Raw genomic sequence first — 14,985 nt, 5'->3', positions numbered from 1 at the left:
GCTCCCTCTGTCGCGCTGTATTGCTAGCTTCGCTGCTCCCACCAAGCCTCCTCACAACGATGGAGCCAATCAACATTGACTATCTGATCAAACCATTTTTCGCGTTTCCAGCATGGTCCTGGTTCTCTACTAGCTTTTGGTACTCTGCCACCTTTTGGGGTGTTGTTTTTTGGGTTCTCTGGTAAGTTGAATTCTCGTCTTGCCACCCATGCTGCACTGGCTTACACAACAACAGGGTCCATCGCTATCTTCGCCTCTTCGTTCATTGTGTTAGTCACTGGGTTTACAAATCCAAACCCATCGCAGCCAAGCCGACCTTTACCAACCAAGATGTCACCGTTGTTATTCCAACCATTCATAATGTGTTTGAGGAGCTTCGGCCTTCGCTTCAGAGCATTCTTGCCTGCAAGCCGGCCGAGCTCATTTTGGTCACGACCCACGACAAGAGGCAGGATCTGGACAAGCTTGCCGCTACTCTTGGATACCCCTCCATTCGCGTCTTCGACACCCCAATTGCCAACAAGCGCCTTCAGGTCTGCGAGGCCTTGCCCCATGTAAAGACTCCCATTACCATCATGGCGGACGACGATGTGACCTGGCCCTCGACTCTCATGCCATGGATTCTTGCTCCTTTTGAGGATCCCAAGATGGGTGGTGTCGGTACAAACCAGCGCGTTCGTCGCGAATGGGATGCGCCTCTGTCTGGCCGCCTTTGGAACTGGCTCGGCGCGGCTTACATCGAACGTCGCAACTTTGAGATTTCGGCCACGCACAACATGGACGGCGGTACTTCTTGCATGTCGGGTCGCACAGGCGCCTATCGATCGGAAATTTTGCAGAGCCACGACTTCCTGCACGGCTTTAAGAACGAAAAATGGCGGAAGTGGATTCTCAACGCCGACGACGACAACTTTGTCACGCGCTGGCTCGTCAGCCATCAGTGGAAGACGTGGATTCAGTACGAGCGCGAATGCGAGCTCGAGACGACTTTGGAGAACGGCCCCAAGTTTCTGTATCAGTGCACCCGGTGGGCGCGCAGCAACTGGCGCAGCAACTGGACCAGCCTCGCGCGCGAGAGGCACGTTTGGGTGTAAGTACAAACCACTACTGTCGATCCCGACCCCAGCAAGCCGCATGCCGCTAACACGAAGGTCCCCAACCATGCAGCCAGCAGCCATGGTGCACCTATGCCCTGCACTTTGCAACCTTTACCTCTCTTGCCTTTGCTATCGACCCGCTTCTGCTCGCTGCTTGCTGGTGGGCCACGGCTGAGTGGGATCTTGGCAGTCGCCAGTATGCATTCTGGGCCCAGTTCATCTTCATGTTTGCCTTTACCAAGGTCGTCAAGCTCATGGGCCTGTTCCGCCGCAACCCCGCCGACATTTGCTATCTGCCTCTGTCCATCGTCTTTGGCTACTTCCACGGCCTGATTAAGCTCTATGCTCTCATCACTCTTAACATGGTATGTCATCTCCCCATCTGCTCGCCTCGCCCCGTCTTTTGCTAACAGTCACTCGCCAGACGTCGTGGGGTAGCAGAGCCGATGGCGACACCAACGACGAGCAGCGTCTTGCCCCCGCACCGCGACCCTCTGTAGTTCTCAAGACACCCCCGGGTAATGCTTCTCTCATCCGATTTAATGTACGTCACAAGGGACGATCCGTACAGACTCAGGACGAGCAGGACGCAAGTTGGGAAAAGCGCGGGTATGCTGCCTACGACTCTAGCACATCCTACATCCCCATCCGAGTTCCCAGCGCCTTTCAAGACGGCGCCGTGGGCTACAACGGCGACAAGGTTGTGTCTTCCTACTAAGCATCGACTTGGCCTGCACTGGCCCTTACTGGCGCTGGCCATCGCTTGGCATTTTTGTCCATTTTTGTTCTTGTTTTTTTCCTACCGTCCTCACGAATTTTGTACCACCAACGACATGCATTACCTCGAGAGGGTACACAGCACTCTCCAAAGAAACAGGGTTTTATAAAGCAACACCAGGGTTGCCTCGGATTCACGAACGAAATTTGAGCTGTCCTTTTTTTTCCTACTTTTCTTTGCCAATTGGATGGCTAAAGAGGTCTTCTACGATGGAACACGAATAGACTACATCAAGTGGTGTTGAAAAGTTGGTTTTGATATTTTGCGAGGATGGTTCTCGGGATACGGAAAAGCACGCATGGTCTCTATGTTTCAGGGAAACAGGTAATTAGGAGGAATGCCACGGGTTACGCAGAAACATAGAGCCAGCAGGTTGCGTGCATGCTTGTCGTCGGTTTGGACAGCATGCTTGGCGATTGTACGAGTAATTAAGACCAGCCTAACTGGCGCACGTCCATGGATAAATTTCTGCATATGACCACAGCCTCGTTGGCTGTAGCTTTTACTTGCAAAGGCCACTGATCAAACACTGCGGAGCCGAAGAAGTTGAAATGAGATCCATGACGCAGGATGAGCTGCATGCCGTCGCTCCTAGTGGCCTCCGGCAGGTGTGGGCATGGCAGGCCTGCTCGGTCCCAGTCTGCCAGTATCAGGACACGCAGGATTCCTGAAGGCTGCACTTTGCCATGCAGGTTCATGGGGCAATATGCAAGCCAGTATTTCGATGGAGCAGGGGTGTGCTGTCAGGGAGATGGCTGCGTGTGTTGTGTGGCTGGCACAATGGCAGACACAAGCTTTCTGTCTGTAGTCGGGTTCGGTTGTGCTTCGCTACGCAGCCTTGTCTCATCTCGATGCAAGTTGACTGCGCCATTGTTGCCTCACACATGCTCTTCCATGACTCGATATGCAAAAGCCAGAAGCTTGCATCGCCCATCTCCATTGCTGGCGGGGCACAGGCTCTTAGTTGGCCAGCTGAAAAAAGCATCGCACTGAACGCCACCAGCCTCTGACCGCGCAGCAAACATGATGGACATTATAAACGGACGTTTTGTTAGTGTAATAAACTGCTGCCAGCGGACCTTCTTGATTGAGAAATGAGCGATGCAGAAATGGCCACGGGGATAACAAAGGACGCTTTTCTCTGCTCGCGCGGAGACGATTTCCCGTTTTGGGTTTCAAAGACTGAGAGAAGACCCCGGTCCGTCGACTCATGAGGGGAAACAGAAAAAAGAGAGACAAGAGAGAGGGCCAATTACAGGCGGGCCTGTTAAGTAACGTAATGGTTGTGCGCTGTCTAGGGCCAGCGTAAGCCAAATGCACGCGAATCAATGCGACGCTCCGGTCTGGAGCAACTGGGATCTTGCTACTATTTCCATGCCAAGGAATGTTAATATTATGAGCCGCGCTTTTTGCTATATTGCGCACTCAGCTTTCTGATAGTAGGTCCGACTTTATTGGACAACCGGCCCCGTTATACGCAATATATTAGACTAGGGCATATTGATTGAATGGGACAGATGGCAAGAGATTATTAGCAAACGTGCAAGACCAGACTCGAGAAAGAAGAAATTGCTGGACGCATGCGAATCGCCTTCCTAAATTGGCTTGCAGCAACCTTGATCGCCGAGGTCGGCTAACCACAAACCGAAGCCCAAATGTAATCAATAACTTACTGTCAGGACACGGCGCATGCAGGTGTGGTGGAACCGTGGGCGAGCTGTGCATGACAGGCGGCACTTTGCCGGAGACGCACATATATGCAGGAGGATGAAGATTTTTATTTCTTTTGGTTCGTTTATTGTTTACTTGAAACTGAGAATTGATCAATTGCATCAGCATCAATGGCAATCGTTTCTTGCAATGCGCAGTGCGTAATTGATCGCTGGGTTGTGAGGTTGCGCTATAACTACCAATTGGCACTCTCGTTCCCCTCTTTCACTGATACGGCACCCGCACACGTACCCATTGACTACTTTAGTTGGTCAAGTACGGGATGAGCAAGGCTCTCAGCGTCGCCGATCCAAAGATAGGGCGAAAGCTGCCGCCTCTCTGCTGTTACTTTTTTGGGGGGGGGGCTCTTGTCATTGTTGCTGCGCCTTGCAGCTCCAGGTACATGATGGCCCCATGTGAAGATGGAGTCGAGGGGTCCAACCTTTTCTTGTCGACGACGGCAATCAGTCAGTCAAATGTACTGGTAGGAAGCCAATATCGGTGTCATATGGCTTGCAGCTGCAAGGGACAGGCTTCGGCGACGGACTCGATGGGGAGGGGCCATCCCCTCCCTCGAGGGAAGCCAGCAGGCCAGCTGTCCAGGCAGGCAACGTGCTGCTGGTCTCGAAATAACTAACACATCAAAAAGCTGGTGTGGAGAACCGAAAAGCCTCTTTTATTTACGGGTTCGTTTCCACACGAGCTGTTCGCTCTCCAACCGAACCCCGGTCTGTCTGTCCCTGCTCCCCCTCCTTCGACACCCCCGTCTCACATCGAATGCGCATCTGAAAGAATGTCGTGATTCCCCTCCCCTCTCTGCACCGAGACGAGCCTCCAATATCCACTCCGGACCGAGAAAGAGCGCGCACAGCTGGGGCTCCTCTTGGCTTCAGCGATGGGGCTTGCGTTGACGAACCACGCCTCGTTGCATTGTGTGGGCACGGTCGAGGTGTTTTTTTAGCCTCGCTCTGTTTCCGAGGCTCACCTGAACAGAAAATTCCCCGGGCCAAGGACGAAGTCGCGTGTGACTCTGCTTTGGCTTGGGGCGCGTATCTTGCCCAATTAGCTTCAACGAGACCGAGCGCAGACCGAGGTATGCAAAGTTGGTCGGCGGCCTGTACGAGTACACGTTGAATTCGCTCTACACGGACCAAGATGGCCGTGGCCAAAGCACACACAAACATCACCAAAGGCGTAATCTCCACAAGGGAAGCGGCAGTTCCCGCGGACGGACCGCAAGGATCGCAAGGGCCGCAAACATACAGAGGACCACCCCATCCGTGCCCTCGTCCAGTATATCAATATCTTGATAAATAAAACACAAAAATCCTCGACGCGATTGAGCGAGATGTCTGTTTCAATGAGCCGGACGGAGCAGAATTTAGCCCCAATTACAAGCCGTCAGTGTCGCTTCCGGTGTAACAGGGCCGCCATCCCTGGCGAGGCATAGCTCGTCTTCGGCAGTGCTACAGTTATGCGCTGGCCGATGCGATGGGCATTCAGCCCGTTCGGCAAGGCGAGAAAGAAAAAGCAAATAACAAGTGTTCCATATCGGTTCTATAGACGCCACGGGTGCAGCCTGCGGCTCGCTTGAAGAAGCAAAAAAAAAAAAAATGAAAAAGGCACCACACACGCAGGCCTCTTGAGAAGAATAAATTCCCGGGCTATTGTTTCCGTCTCGGGCCCTACGGCTTTTGGAGACGATATTACACGTAATAATCAGGAGAGACAAACACGAGAAGCAGCCGTTTTGTACGGGCAGCGCAATTCGTTCAAGTCCAGCCACCAGCGCCGAGACCCAAGCCCGTTTTCTTTGATAAGAACGACGCCGGCTACACAAGACAAGGATGGCAAAAGCGCCACTCGGTGACACAGCAGTATCTCGGGCTCTTCGGCTACCTCTAAACAAAATTGTGGTCTCTTTTTTTTTTCTTGTACGACACGGCTCGGGCCATGAAAGCCCTTGTGCCGATTGTCAAAGAATTAGCTGCGACGGCAGTCATTGAACTACCGCCGTTTTTTCCCGTCCCAGGCCGCTTTCGGTTCTCCGCAGCAAAGGAAAGTAAACTGGGAGCGCCCCAGCCTCGAGGATGGAGCAACGAGAGTACCTGCTCGTGGAGACGACGTGTATGCTTTGCATATCTCGAATCGTGATGGAGCAAAGGAGGAGGGGGTAAGGGTAGGGGGGGCTGAGAAATCAGAAATCAGCCAGGGCTGGAACAAGCCGCAAAAGAAAAGAAACATGTCATTCAACGCGCGTGTAGTGAATACACGGATGGTGGAGTGGCGGCCCGCTCAACGTCTTTAATAATTATTGTATACAAGCACACGCACGCTCACATCATGGCGCTTCATCTTGCCACGCGAATCTTGGTGCTTTTATGCTGTGAGACACGAGGCATCAAAGGGAAAAAGAGAGAGAGAAACGGTCTACTAAAAGGCCTAGATGGAGTCTTGCTGCAGATGGAAAAGCGCCACTGCGCAATCCCCATCCTGCGTGGGGGGGCGTGTAGTTCGACAGGACGCCTCGTCCAGCAGGGGTTAGGCTCGAGGGAGGGGGGGGGGGGGGGGAAGCGGCGTGGCATGGTACTTGCGAGGTACTTGTGCCGTACCTCGTTTCTATTCTACTATTTAGCAGTATTTTCTTTTCTTTTCTACTTCTTCCCGTGGGTTATTAACTCCGTTCGTGCATGCAGGTGTGGCGTGCAGAGGGGCGTGGTGGTGGTTATAAGAAACAAGACAAATCATGTACAATTAATTATTCCTTACGCGAAACAGCAAACACCGTTGCCTCTTGTTCCAAACTAATAAGCCAACTTTACCTGAGGTGAATGGCGCCGTGTCTCTCTCTCTTGCAGCAACAGCAGCAGCAAGGCGCCAAGACCCCATGTCATCTGCATCCGCACATGGAGGGGCGGGGGGGGGGGGGGGGGGGGGGGGGGGGTTGTACCGGTATAATTCTGCATGTGCATCTTGACGGAGCACTCTTCTTCTTCTTGGATGACAAAAAAAACGCTGCAGAAAATGAAACCTGGATTCTGCGGGCGAGAAGCGACCTAGAGATTGTGTCATTGAATTGAACGGTCCGGGGTGCCGGACCTCGGACACATGTATCCGCTTCTCCTGCTCTTCCGGAGAACTTTCCCGACAGAGAGCCCCCTTGTCCCGGGTTTTACGGGACGATGACAAGTTCTTCTGCGTGCTTCTTATTACCCATGAAGCTAGCATCGTGAGATTTCGCTACTACAGTTCAAGGCCGAGCAGAATGGAGCCTCCCCCCCCCCCAGCTACAGCTGTTTTTCTGGGGCTGGCCTGTCTGAAAGGACGCCAGTGTCGTAATGCTGCATAGACGATGACCGAGTCGAATCAAGGAGAAATTACCATCATACTCAAGTCATATCTCGACACCTTATTAATATGTACTACTGTCTTATGGTTTATGTGGCACTGGCTGGTAGTGGCTTGTAATTGACGTCTGCCTCTCCCCCTCAAAATCACATGGTCGTGAGACAAGATCTCTCGTTGCGGCGACCCCGCGTTTTGTCGAATGACTCATATGTCGAGATGTGTGATATTTGTTTTCCTTTTTCCTCGCAACGGCTTTTTGACTTGCATGCGAGATGCGCAAGCGATGAGTGTGTGTGCGAGTCTGTCTGGTGTGGTGTGTGAGTGAGTGTGTGTGTGTGGAGTGCAGCCTACATCGCCGAGCTCTCTCGTCGTTCTACGTCGACAACGCCAAGCTACTGCGACAGGAAGGGGTACGTCAAGGGTGGAGGTGGAAAGACAGAGTGCTAGTTGCCTGTGGCGTCATTCCTAATCATCAAAGGAAAGAAAGGATTGGTAGTCTGCTCTTTCATGCAAAGGCGCACAGGCTAATCGAGGCTACGCATACATTCGCTCCCTTAACCTATCAAAGAAGACAAAGATGAGCTGTCACATGCAAGGCCGCCCACGAAGAGGCAAGAAAGCCACAATGTTGAAAGAAAAAAGAATACACAAAAAGCTTTCATTATATTCAAAACGCTCAATATATTATGACTTGTCGTAACTGCGGTTTTCCCATGTACTCATTCTCATTGAAACAAAGTGGTGAAAGAAAAAAGAACAAAGGAAATTCATGGCTCATTTACCCGTCCACGGAGGGCGCATGTGACGATGCACCACACCCCAAAAATTCATTGTCTCATCCTTTGTCCTCCCGCTCCTTCAAACGGAAGTACAGCGGCTCAAAAGAAGAATGGTTTTTTCTTGTCGTTTTGTTTTTCTCTTTGTCTTCCCCTTGTTCATGGTACTCTGCCACCGAGGTACTGGACGTTTTCCCGAACCTTGTCCGTCATGAGCTCCTCCTCGCCAGTGTACACCCAGGCCACGGTTTCCGCCCAGGCCTCTGGCTGCGGCAGCGGCAGCTCAATCGTGCCACCCACGCGAACTTGGTTCGACATGATGATGGCAGCTAGAATAGGGAGAGAGGATCTTGCATATGGAAAATCTGGGTGCACAGATGGTGGGTGTTAGTTGCTTTCATTTGTTTCAATGGAAAACATCTAGAGACAAACGTACGCATTGGGATGCCAGTTGGTATAAACTCTTCCCTCATACGGGTAGGTGTCTTGGTGGATGTCGTCTTCGTGCTCTTTCGGGGCCTTCTCGATGCCAGGGCCTGGTTCGCGTCGACAATGGAGGAGAGCAGCTCCTCGCGGTTAAAGTTGGGTGTTGAAGGCGACTTGAATGGCTCCAGGACCGTGGCGCTCAGCAAGTTGCGATCGAACTTGCGGCGCAGACCGACGGGGCTGTGGCCCTGGGAGTGAACCACGGTGTAGATGGTGATGCTTCCGTAGCTTGAGACTTGCGTCGTAGGCAGCCGCACCGGTGCAATGTTGACGTGCGGTGCGTCTTTGTTGCCCAGGTTGGCCCGACCCGTCTCCCATAGGAACTCGCGATATTTTTGGAATTGCTGCTCACGCACGTGCTGTCCCGTCGACGACCGGTTAAGGTGTCTAGCTGTACCCCTTTCACGTAGAGAGAGGCTCTTCAGCTGCTCCGTGTCGATTCTCAATAACTTGTTGTTGGCGTGCGCTCTGGCCGCGCGAGTGCGCCTCCCGGGTAGGCTGGAGAGAGAGGTATCATCCATGACGGCGTCCATGCTGTCGCCGGAAGGGTCTGGGTATGGGGACGCGCATCTGTACGAGTGCGACTTGCTCTCGAGATTCAATTGTCGGGGGTTGATGGTAGCCGACATGTTGCCCAAGCTAAACTGCAGTAAAGCAGTGGCTGTTTCGCTGTGGTTGTGGTCTGAGTGCAGTGGCCAGCAAGCAGAGTGCAAGAGAGAGTTGGACAGGAAGTTTGGGGATGATCTAAAACTCAAATCAGGAGGAGAAAGCTTCCAGAACTCTTGCTTATATACAATATGGTTGTGTGGCAAAACACAAGTGAGACTTTGGAAAACACAGATGCTGGAAAATCACTTGCCGAAAGGGCCTGCGGAAGGTCATGGCCCCGGGCTGAGCAGGAACAATGTAATGGTCCATATTCACAGCCACGCGCGCATACATGTCCTTGAGTCACAACTTTTTTGTTTTTGTGCAAGGGAAACTAAGGAACCTTGTGAGCGAGAACAAAGAAGAAGAGTCTCACAACGCTGGCCACTGACGATGCGCTGCCTTTGCCAGGTGCTGTCCTGTGCGTCCGGTGTGGCGTATAAGCCATGCACAAAGAAACAAGAACAAGGCCCAAAGCAGCCATTCCAAGAGCGCCCACCACCCCGACGACAAAGGCCCAAAGAGAAAAAAGGGAAGATGGGCAGGATGGAAAGAGAAAGTTGTCATCCCTCCCGCTGGTCTTCTTTCTTCTTTCGTCAAAGAGAAATAGTGCGGTGATGACCTAATTTTTCAGCCGGCCGTATGAGTGACGAACGGGGTTGAAAGAAAGCAAAGAAGGACAAGGAGTGGAGGATTTGGCCGCTTCACGGCACAGAAATACGCCTTTTGCATAGAACTTAGCTGATGACTGGCCATTGACAACCAGCAGCGCCTTCTTTGTAAGCTTCAGCAACCAGTTCGGGCGCGGGCGGTCGATCAAGGCCGCTCTCACCATGGCCGGCAGCTGCGGCGGACTTGCTACCTATTGTGCCGTCCGTGGTTTTAGCGCGCGACAGCTGTTTGGACCCTCAACTCGCTTTTGCCCACCAGCCAAGCCCGGTCTTTGGAGCTCTCCCAGCCTTTTCCAACAACCTACCTACGTGTCTAGATTTCCAAGCCGCCACGTCATTTTGTCCTTCGTTTTTGGCATTGTGCCGCGGCTTCGTGGCCATCGTCTCTCTACTCCCCCCGCTCTCCGATTACACTCATTTTTTTTTGTTTATTGCGCGGCCCAGGATCCCTCGCCCCTAATGTCTAATCCCACGACCTCCTACAAACAGCGAAAGGAGGACTTTGTGTCGAACCTATCCGGCGGACCCGTATCCGAGATCAACAATGTCACAGCCGTCGCGTTGGTACGTGCTTCTGTTCTATTTTTCGAAGACTCTTAGTCTCTCTGTTCTTGTTTCACCTGTCGTGTCCCATTCTCCGCCCGTCACCAAACTGCTTGCCTGCACGGGAAATGACTGGGCCGCAAACCAGCAGCAAGACCGACAGGGGAAGGAAGGCTTGCGGGCGGCTCGAGAGAGAAAACTATGCGACAAGCTGAGCCAGCATGGATTCAACGGGAATGGTGCTAATAAATCGTCATAGGTCGCCGTGTTGCTCTGGTCTGCCCTGCAGGCTCGCCACTCCTTCTTTCAGCCCGTGAGCGCGCTCGGCCACCTCGTCGACTACGGCCTCAACGTTTGCGCCATCCTACTCGCCACCACGCTCTACTCGAAGTCACCCCTCCTTCTTTGTATCTTCCTCGCGACGCCAGTGGTCCTCGTGTACATGCTCCCGCCCTCGGCGCCCAGCAAGAAGAAACTTGCCGTGCCCCCGCCGACAATCGATGCGACCAAGTCCAACGAGCGAAGCCGAGACCTGGCTCTTGACCTGGTGCCCGTCAAGCCCTTCCTGACGACATACCGCGGGTCCATGCAGATAATCACCTACATTGCCATCCTTGCTGTCGATTTTCGCATGTTCCCGCGGCGCTTCGCCAAGGTCGAGACCTGGGGCACGTCGCTCATGGATCTGGGTGTCGGCTCGTACGTCTTCACCGCTGGCGTCGTCGCCGCGCGCCCGGTGCTTAAGGAAAAGGCAAGCGGGCGATCGCAGTCGCCGTTTATGCGGCTGCTCCAGTCGCTTCGTCACTCCATTCCCTTGTTGACGCTCGGTCTCATTCGCTTCCTTAGCGTCAAGGGCCTCGAATATGCCGAACACACGACTGAATATGGCGTGCACTGGAACTTTTTCTTTACGCTTGGCTTTCTACCGCCGTTTGTGGCTCTGTTCCAAGAAATTCTGCGCTTCATCCCGTCGTACGCGGCGCTGTCCATGTTTGTGTCGGGCTTATACGAGTTTGCTCTCAACAAGACTGATCTCAAAGCATACATCTTGACGGCACCCCGTGTCGATCTTATTTCAATGAATCGTGAAGGCATATTCAGCTTTCTGGGATACTTGGCCATCTTTCTCGCTGGTCAGGACCTGGGCATGTTTGTGCTTCCGCGCAAGGTGAACCCGCGGAGCGACGCTCAGGCCGGCGTGCAGCGTAACACGTTGCTAATGACCATGGCCGTATGGGCGGGCATCTGGGTGCTACTGTACAACTGGTCTACGAGCTATTCGTATGGACTGGGACTGACTGTGTCGAGACGCATGGCGAACTTGCCATACGTGCTCTGGGTCGCAGCATTCAACTCGGTGTTTGTGCTCGGATACTGCATTGTTGACACCATGTTTTTCCCCGCGTTTTACAACGCCACTGACAAGAAGTCGGAAAAGGAAGCCTACGAGTTTGCCACGAGCAAGCTCATGCGAGCTTTCAACCGCAACGGCCTCGGCCTGTTCCTTGTCGCCAACCTCCTGACTGGACTTGTGAACATGACAGTTCCCACGCTGGACGTGTCTCCGGTGGTGGCAATGGTTATTATGCTGGCTTACACTGGTGTACTAAGTATAATGGCAATTGTGCTTGACAACTACAACATATCCATCAAGCTATAGAGGATCGGCATACTTATAAGCTGTAAATGATATATACACAAACTTAATGAAAACACAAGCGCAAAACCCGATACTAGTCTCATGTCACTACGCCAGAACTCATCTGCGAATATTTGGTGGCCACATAGTAGATGAATATGTCTCCGAATTTGGTATAGGTTAGGTCAGGTTGGTGTTTACCTTTATGCTTTGTGTACTACTTCTAGCAGAGCCGAACTATTTGAGAATGGAGAGAGGGACAGCGACGTCGTTTGCCTCTGCTACGAAATCAGGTTTGGTGCTACAGACTATGAAAATAAAACCGTGCGATTCCTGGCGTAGGAATAGACTTGTGCGAGTCTTCAGTTGACTCTGCGTGAAACAGTTCCGCGGATACCCTACACAGCGACGCGCGCCATCACGAGGCCGTCACTCCGTCATTGCCCAAATCACGAAAGCGGTGAACCGAAATAGACGCAGATCCTCGCTCCCGAGCCGCATTTGGGTTCGAGGGAGCCCTCGAAAAAAGAAAAACAGAAACTAATGCGGTGGCGATACTACCGCATGTGCCTGAATAGGAAGCACGATGACGCCGAAAAGGGAACAAAGCACTCCGTATGCAGGGCAGAGCAAGCAACGCGACAATCAACATGGCATTAGTGAGATGACTTGCTTGCTTTTTTTTTCTTCCCCTTTGTGCTGTGAGTTTTTTTTTAGGTCGCATCTCTGCGTGTTTTGTTTTCTTTTTTTCCGAATTAGGACGGGAAAACCTGATAGCGCAGTTGCGGCCGCCCTTTGTTTGAGCTTTGACATTGTTCATTGCTTGATGACGCGAGTTTTTGTTTTATTTTTCTAAGAAACAATGATCCATTCTGTGATGCAAATGCAGGAAAGAATTGTCCGAAACTTGCTGGAACAAGACACAGTCGGTTGAGTGGAGTTTGGCCATGGGTATTTTTCTATGATTCTTTTGCTCGTGCATGAAACAACCGTAGTATGAATCTGGGCAATTGACCGTCTTGGCTGTGAACCGCTGCTATTGTTCAAGCTGCACACTGCGGGTTGCCGAAGGCCGATATCCTTGTCCGCAGCTAATGCGGGCTCGTCTGGTTTTTTGTGTCTCCGTCTGTGTTTCAATGCACCGTTTAACTGTCATCAAATTTAGTCTGGAAAGTAGATTAATCTGCCTCGACGATTCGGGTGTTTCTAGATGCTGGGGGCCAGCGCCAGGTGTTCCCTGCAACGCGTCAAGGTGTCAAACGCGTAAAGTGAGGTGTTGCAATCCAACCACCGCCTAGCTGAGCATCCATATAAGATTTTTGACCTTTTTCTCTCTTCCTGGTAACTATTGACTGAATCAAACGAGGGAGAAATGGCTCGACTATGCGAGCTAGCTCCAATTGTTGACGACAGGCTGTCTGAGCGCTGGCTAGATTGTACGGGGGTTGACCCTCCCTTGCGGAGAGAGAGAGAGGCAGGCCTTGCTCTCCTGCGGCGCGCCTTGGCCGATAGACAGGCGATTGCGGCCGACCAGTACTTCGGGCCTCTTCCTTTGCATGGACTGTAATCCGCGGCGGTCAAAGGCCCCCCCATTATTTGATCTGTGCAGCCTCACAGGCCAGCATTGAACGGCCGCGACGGCTTCGAGAAGGAGGCGTAGAAGGAACGCTCCAGCCGCATGCAGCTCCGTGTGCCTGTCGGGATCATCGGACAAGACTATTTATGGGATCCAGTACAAGGGCCTCTTCTTCTTTCTCTCATTCGCAGCTCCTCTTTCTATTCCAATGCGCCAAGCCATGCGGCCGTTCTAACAGGTGGAGAGAAGAGGGCACGGCATGGCCGACAGATAATTTACCAATTACCGGTCGCTCAATAGCAAACCGGCAGCGGTAATAATAGTCGCAGCAATAGCGAGGGATTGGATTGGGCAAATAGTCCGCTGGCGTTATTCAATGCTGCCCCCTGGTCCTCTGCGCCGGCGCACCAGGCGAGAAACGGTTAATGGTGGCATTGTGGGGGAGCGGCGTCGATGTGAAACTGCTTGGTAAAATGAGGCAACGACCATGGTGAGCACCGAAAAAATCTTACCCCAGCACTCGACAGCGCGCAACAGCTGTAGAAGTTGCTCTGCCGTGTAATAGTACCAGCAAGACTGTGAGATTTGTGCCGATCACGTATCTACGAGCGCAGCGCAAAGCGTCAGTAGCTGCTTGTCGTGGGGGCTACTCGAGTAGTTAATTAAGTTAGATGAGTAACAAGGTAGTGTAACGTGTGACGGGACGGGAGAGCGAGAATCAGGCACAAGCCGAGGGCGTTTTTAATTGCTTCTTTTTATTTGGTGCTTCTGCGAGGAGTCAGAAGAGGCATATGTAGTCACTGCACCAATATTTGAAGCTTGCTAGCCGCCAGAGCACTGATGCGAGAGACACGGGCTTCACTGGTACTTGCCAGTGTTTACTTTGCCTTGCCCAGACAATAAGTCACACGGCAAAACGTTGGCCGAGGTGGGATTGGGAGAGGGCGCAGCGGGAAAGTGACAAAGAGGTACCGAGTACGTCGGCTGACAATTGAGGCAAGGTCTCTTCTCTATTCGGGCATGTACCTCGAGAGCGGGCTGACGATGACTGACTGGGCTGGACACTGTGTCAGCTGCCCGGGTAGGACGCGTCTTCACCAGCTTGCTAGGGCCGCAGGGCTCGCAGGAGAGACAAACCGCCCATCGACGCGTAGGCAGATGCGTGCGTGTGTCTTATCTCAACTGTCAAGTCGTTTCTGCAGGTACATGTACCAGTCCGATGGGCTACTGCGATGTAAGTACGGGCTACTTTTGCTGGCGTCTTTATCATTAGCGCCGGACCTGTCTTGAGTACCGTACCTCTGTACCACCCAGGTTATTAATGAGATGGGACAAGCCGGACAATGCCAACGCGAGATGGTACCTGGAAAAGGACGCTGGAGATGAGCACTGACCCGCCGGTGGAACGACGGCTCGGGGCTAGGCGATGCTAAGCAGAGCTGCGTCCACTCCATGGGTTAGGCTGGGTGGATGGTGATGTTTGTCTAATGTTCAGGATGCAGCCTTGGCCAATCTCCAGGTTCATCTTTATTGTTTTGTGAATATAGCAATGTGACAAAGTGCTGAATGTTGAATGGTGAATGGTGAATATGAGCTTATGGAAGCGGCGAAGAGACAATATTGCAAGTAGGCGCTGCGGCAGCCTCACAATAGCCCCTCTTTGGCTCAATAGCTAAATTCGTGCTTATACACACGCATCCCGGAGCTACATGA

The 14,985-nt window shown here is 52.5% G+C and overlaps 4 protein-coding genes across 4 annotated transcripts; 2 read left to right on the top strand and 2 right to left on the bottom strand.

The window, feature by feature from the left end:
* Nucleotides 1–59: 59 nt before the first annotated feature.
* Nucleotides 60–1,815, top strand: LMH87_006544 (uncharacterized protein; the record flags this gene model as incomplete). Its single annotated transcript, XM_056204449.1, has 4 exons — nt 60–181; nt 236–1,090; nt 1,168–1,462; nt 1,522–1,815. 4 exons carry the CDS (start codon nt 60–62, stop codon nt 1,813–1,815), a joined length of 1,566 nt encoding a protein of 521 aa, XP_056059805.1.
* Nucleotides 1,816–7,868: 6,053 nt separating this feature from the next.
* Nucleotides 7,869–9,678, bottom strand: LMH87_006543 (uncharacterized protein; the record flags this gene model as incomplete). Its single annotated transcript, XM_056204448.1, has 6 exons — nt 7,869–8,074; nt 8,146–8,939; nt 8,990–9,063; nt 9,136–9,177; nt 9,236–9,262; nt 9,676–9,678. 6 exons carry the CDS (start codon nt 9,676–9,678, stop codon nt 7,869–7,871), a joined length of 1,146 nt encoding a protein of 381 aa, XP_056059804.1.
* Nucleotides 9,679–9,973: 295 nt separating this feature from the next.
* Nucleotides 9,974–11,717, top strand: LMH87_006542 (uncharacterized protein; the record flags this gene model as incomplete). The annotated part of the gene is made up of 2 exons (XM_056204447.1): nt 9,974–10,078; nt 10,317–11,717. The coding sequence occupies 2 exons, from the start codon at nt 9,974–9,976 to the stop codon at nt 11,715–11,717; spliced, it is 1,506 nt and encodes a 501-aa protein (XP_056059803.1).
* A 2,733-nt stretch (nt 11,718–14,450) lies between these two features.
* LMH87_006541 (uncharacterized protein) lies at nt 14,451–14,726 on the bottom strand (the record flags this gene model as incomplete). Its single annotated transcript, XM_056204445.1, has 2 exons — nt 14,451–14,496; nt 14,572–14,726. The coding sequence occupies 2 exons, from the start codon at nt 14,724–14,726 to the stop codon at nt 14,451–14,453; spliced, it is 201 nt and encodes a 66-aa protein (XP_056059802.1).
* Nucleotides 14,727–14,985: the final 259 nt, after the last annotated feature.

This window comes from Akanthomyces muscarius, chromosome 1 (assembly GCF_028009165.1).
Source record: "Akanthomyces muscarius strain Ve6 chromosome 1, whole genome shotgun sequence".
Lineage (NCBI taxonomy): Eukaryota > Fungi > Ascomycota > Sordariomycetes > Hypocreales > Cordycipitaceae > Akanthomyces > Akanthomyces muscarius.
The sequence above is the reverse complement of the archived record's forward strand: the minus strand, read 5'-3'. Positions and strand labels throughout refer to the sequence as shown.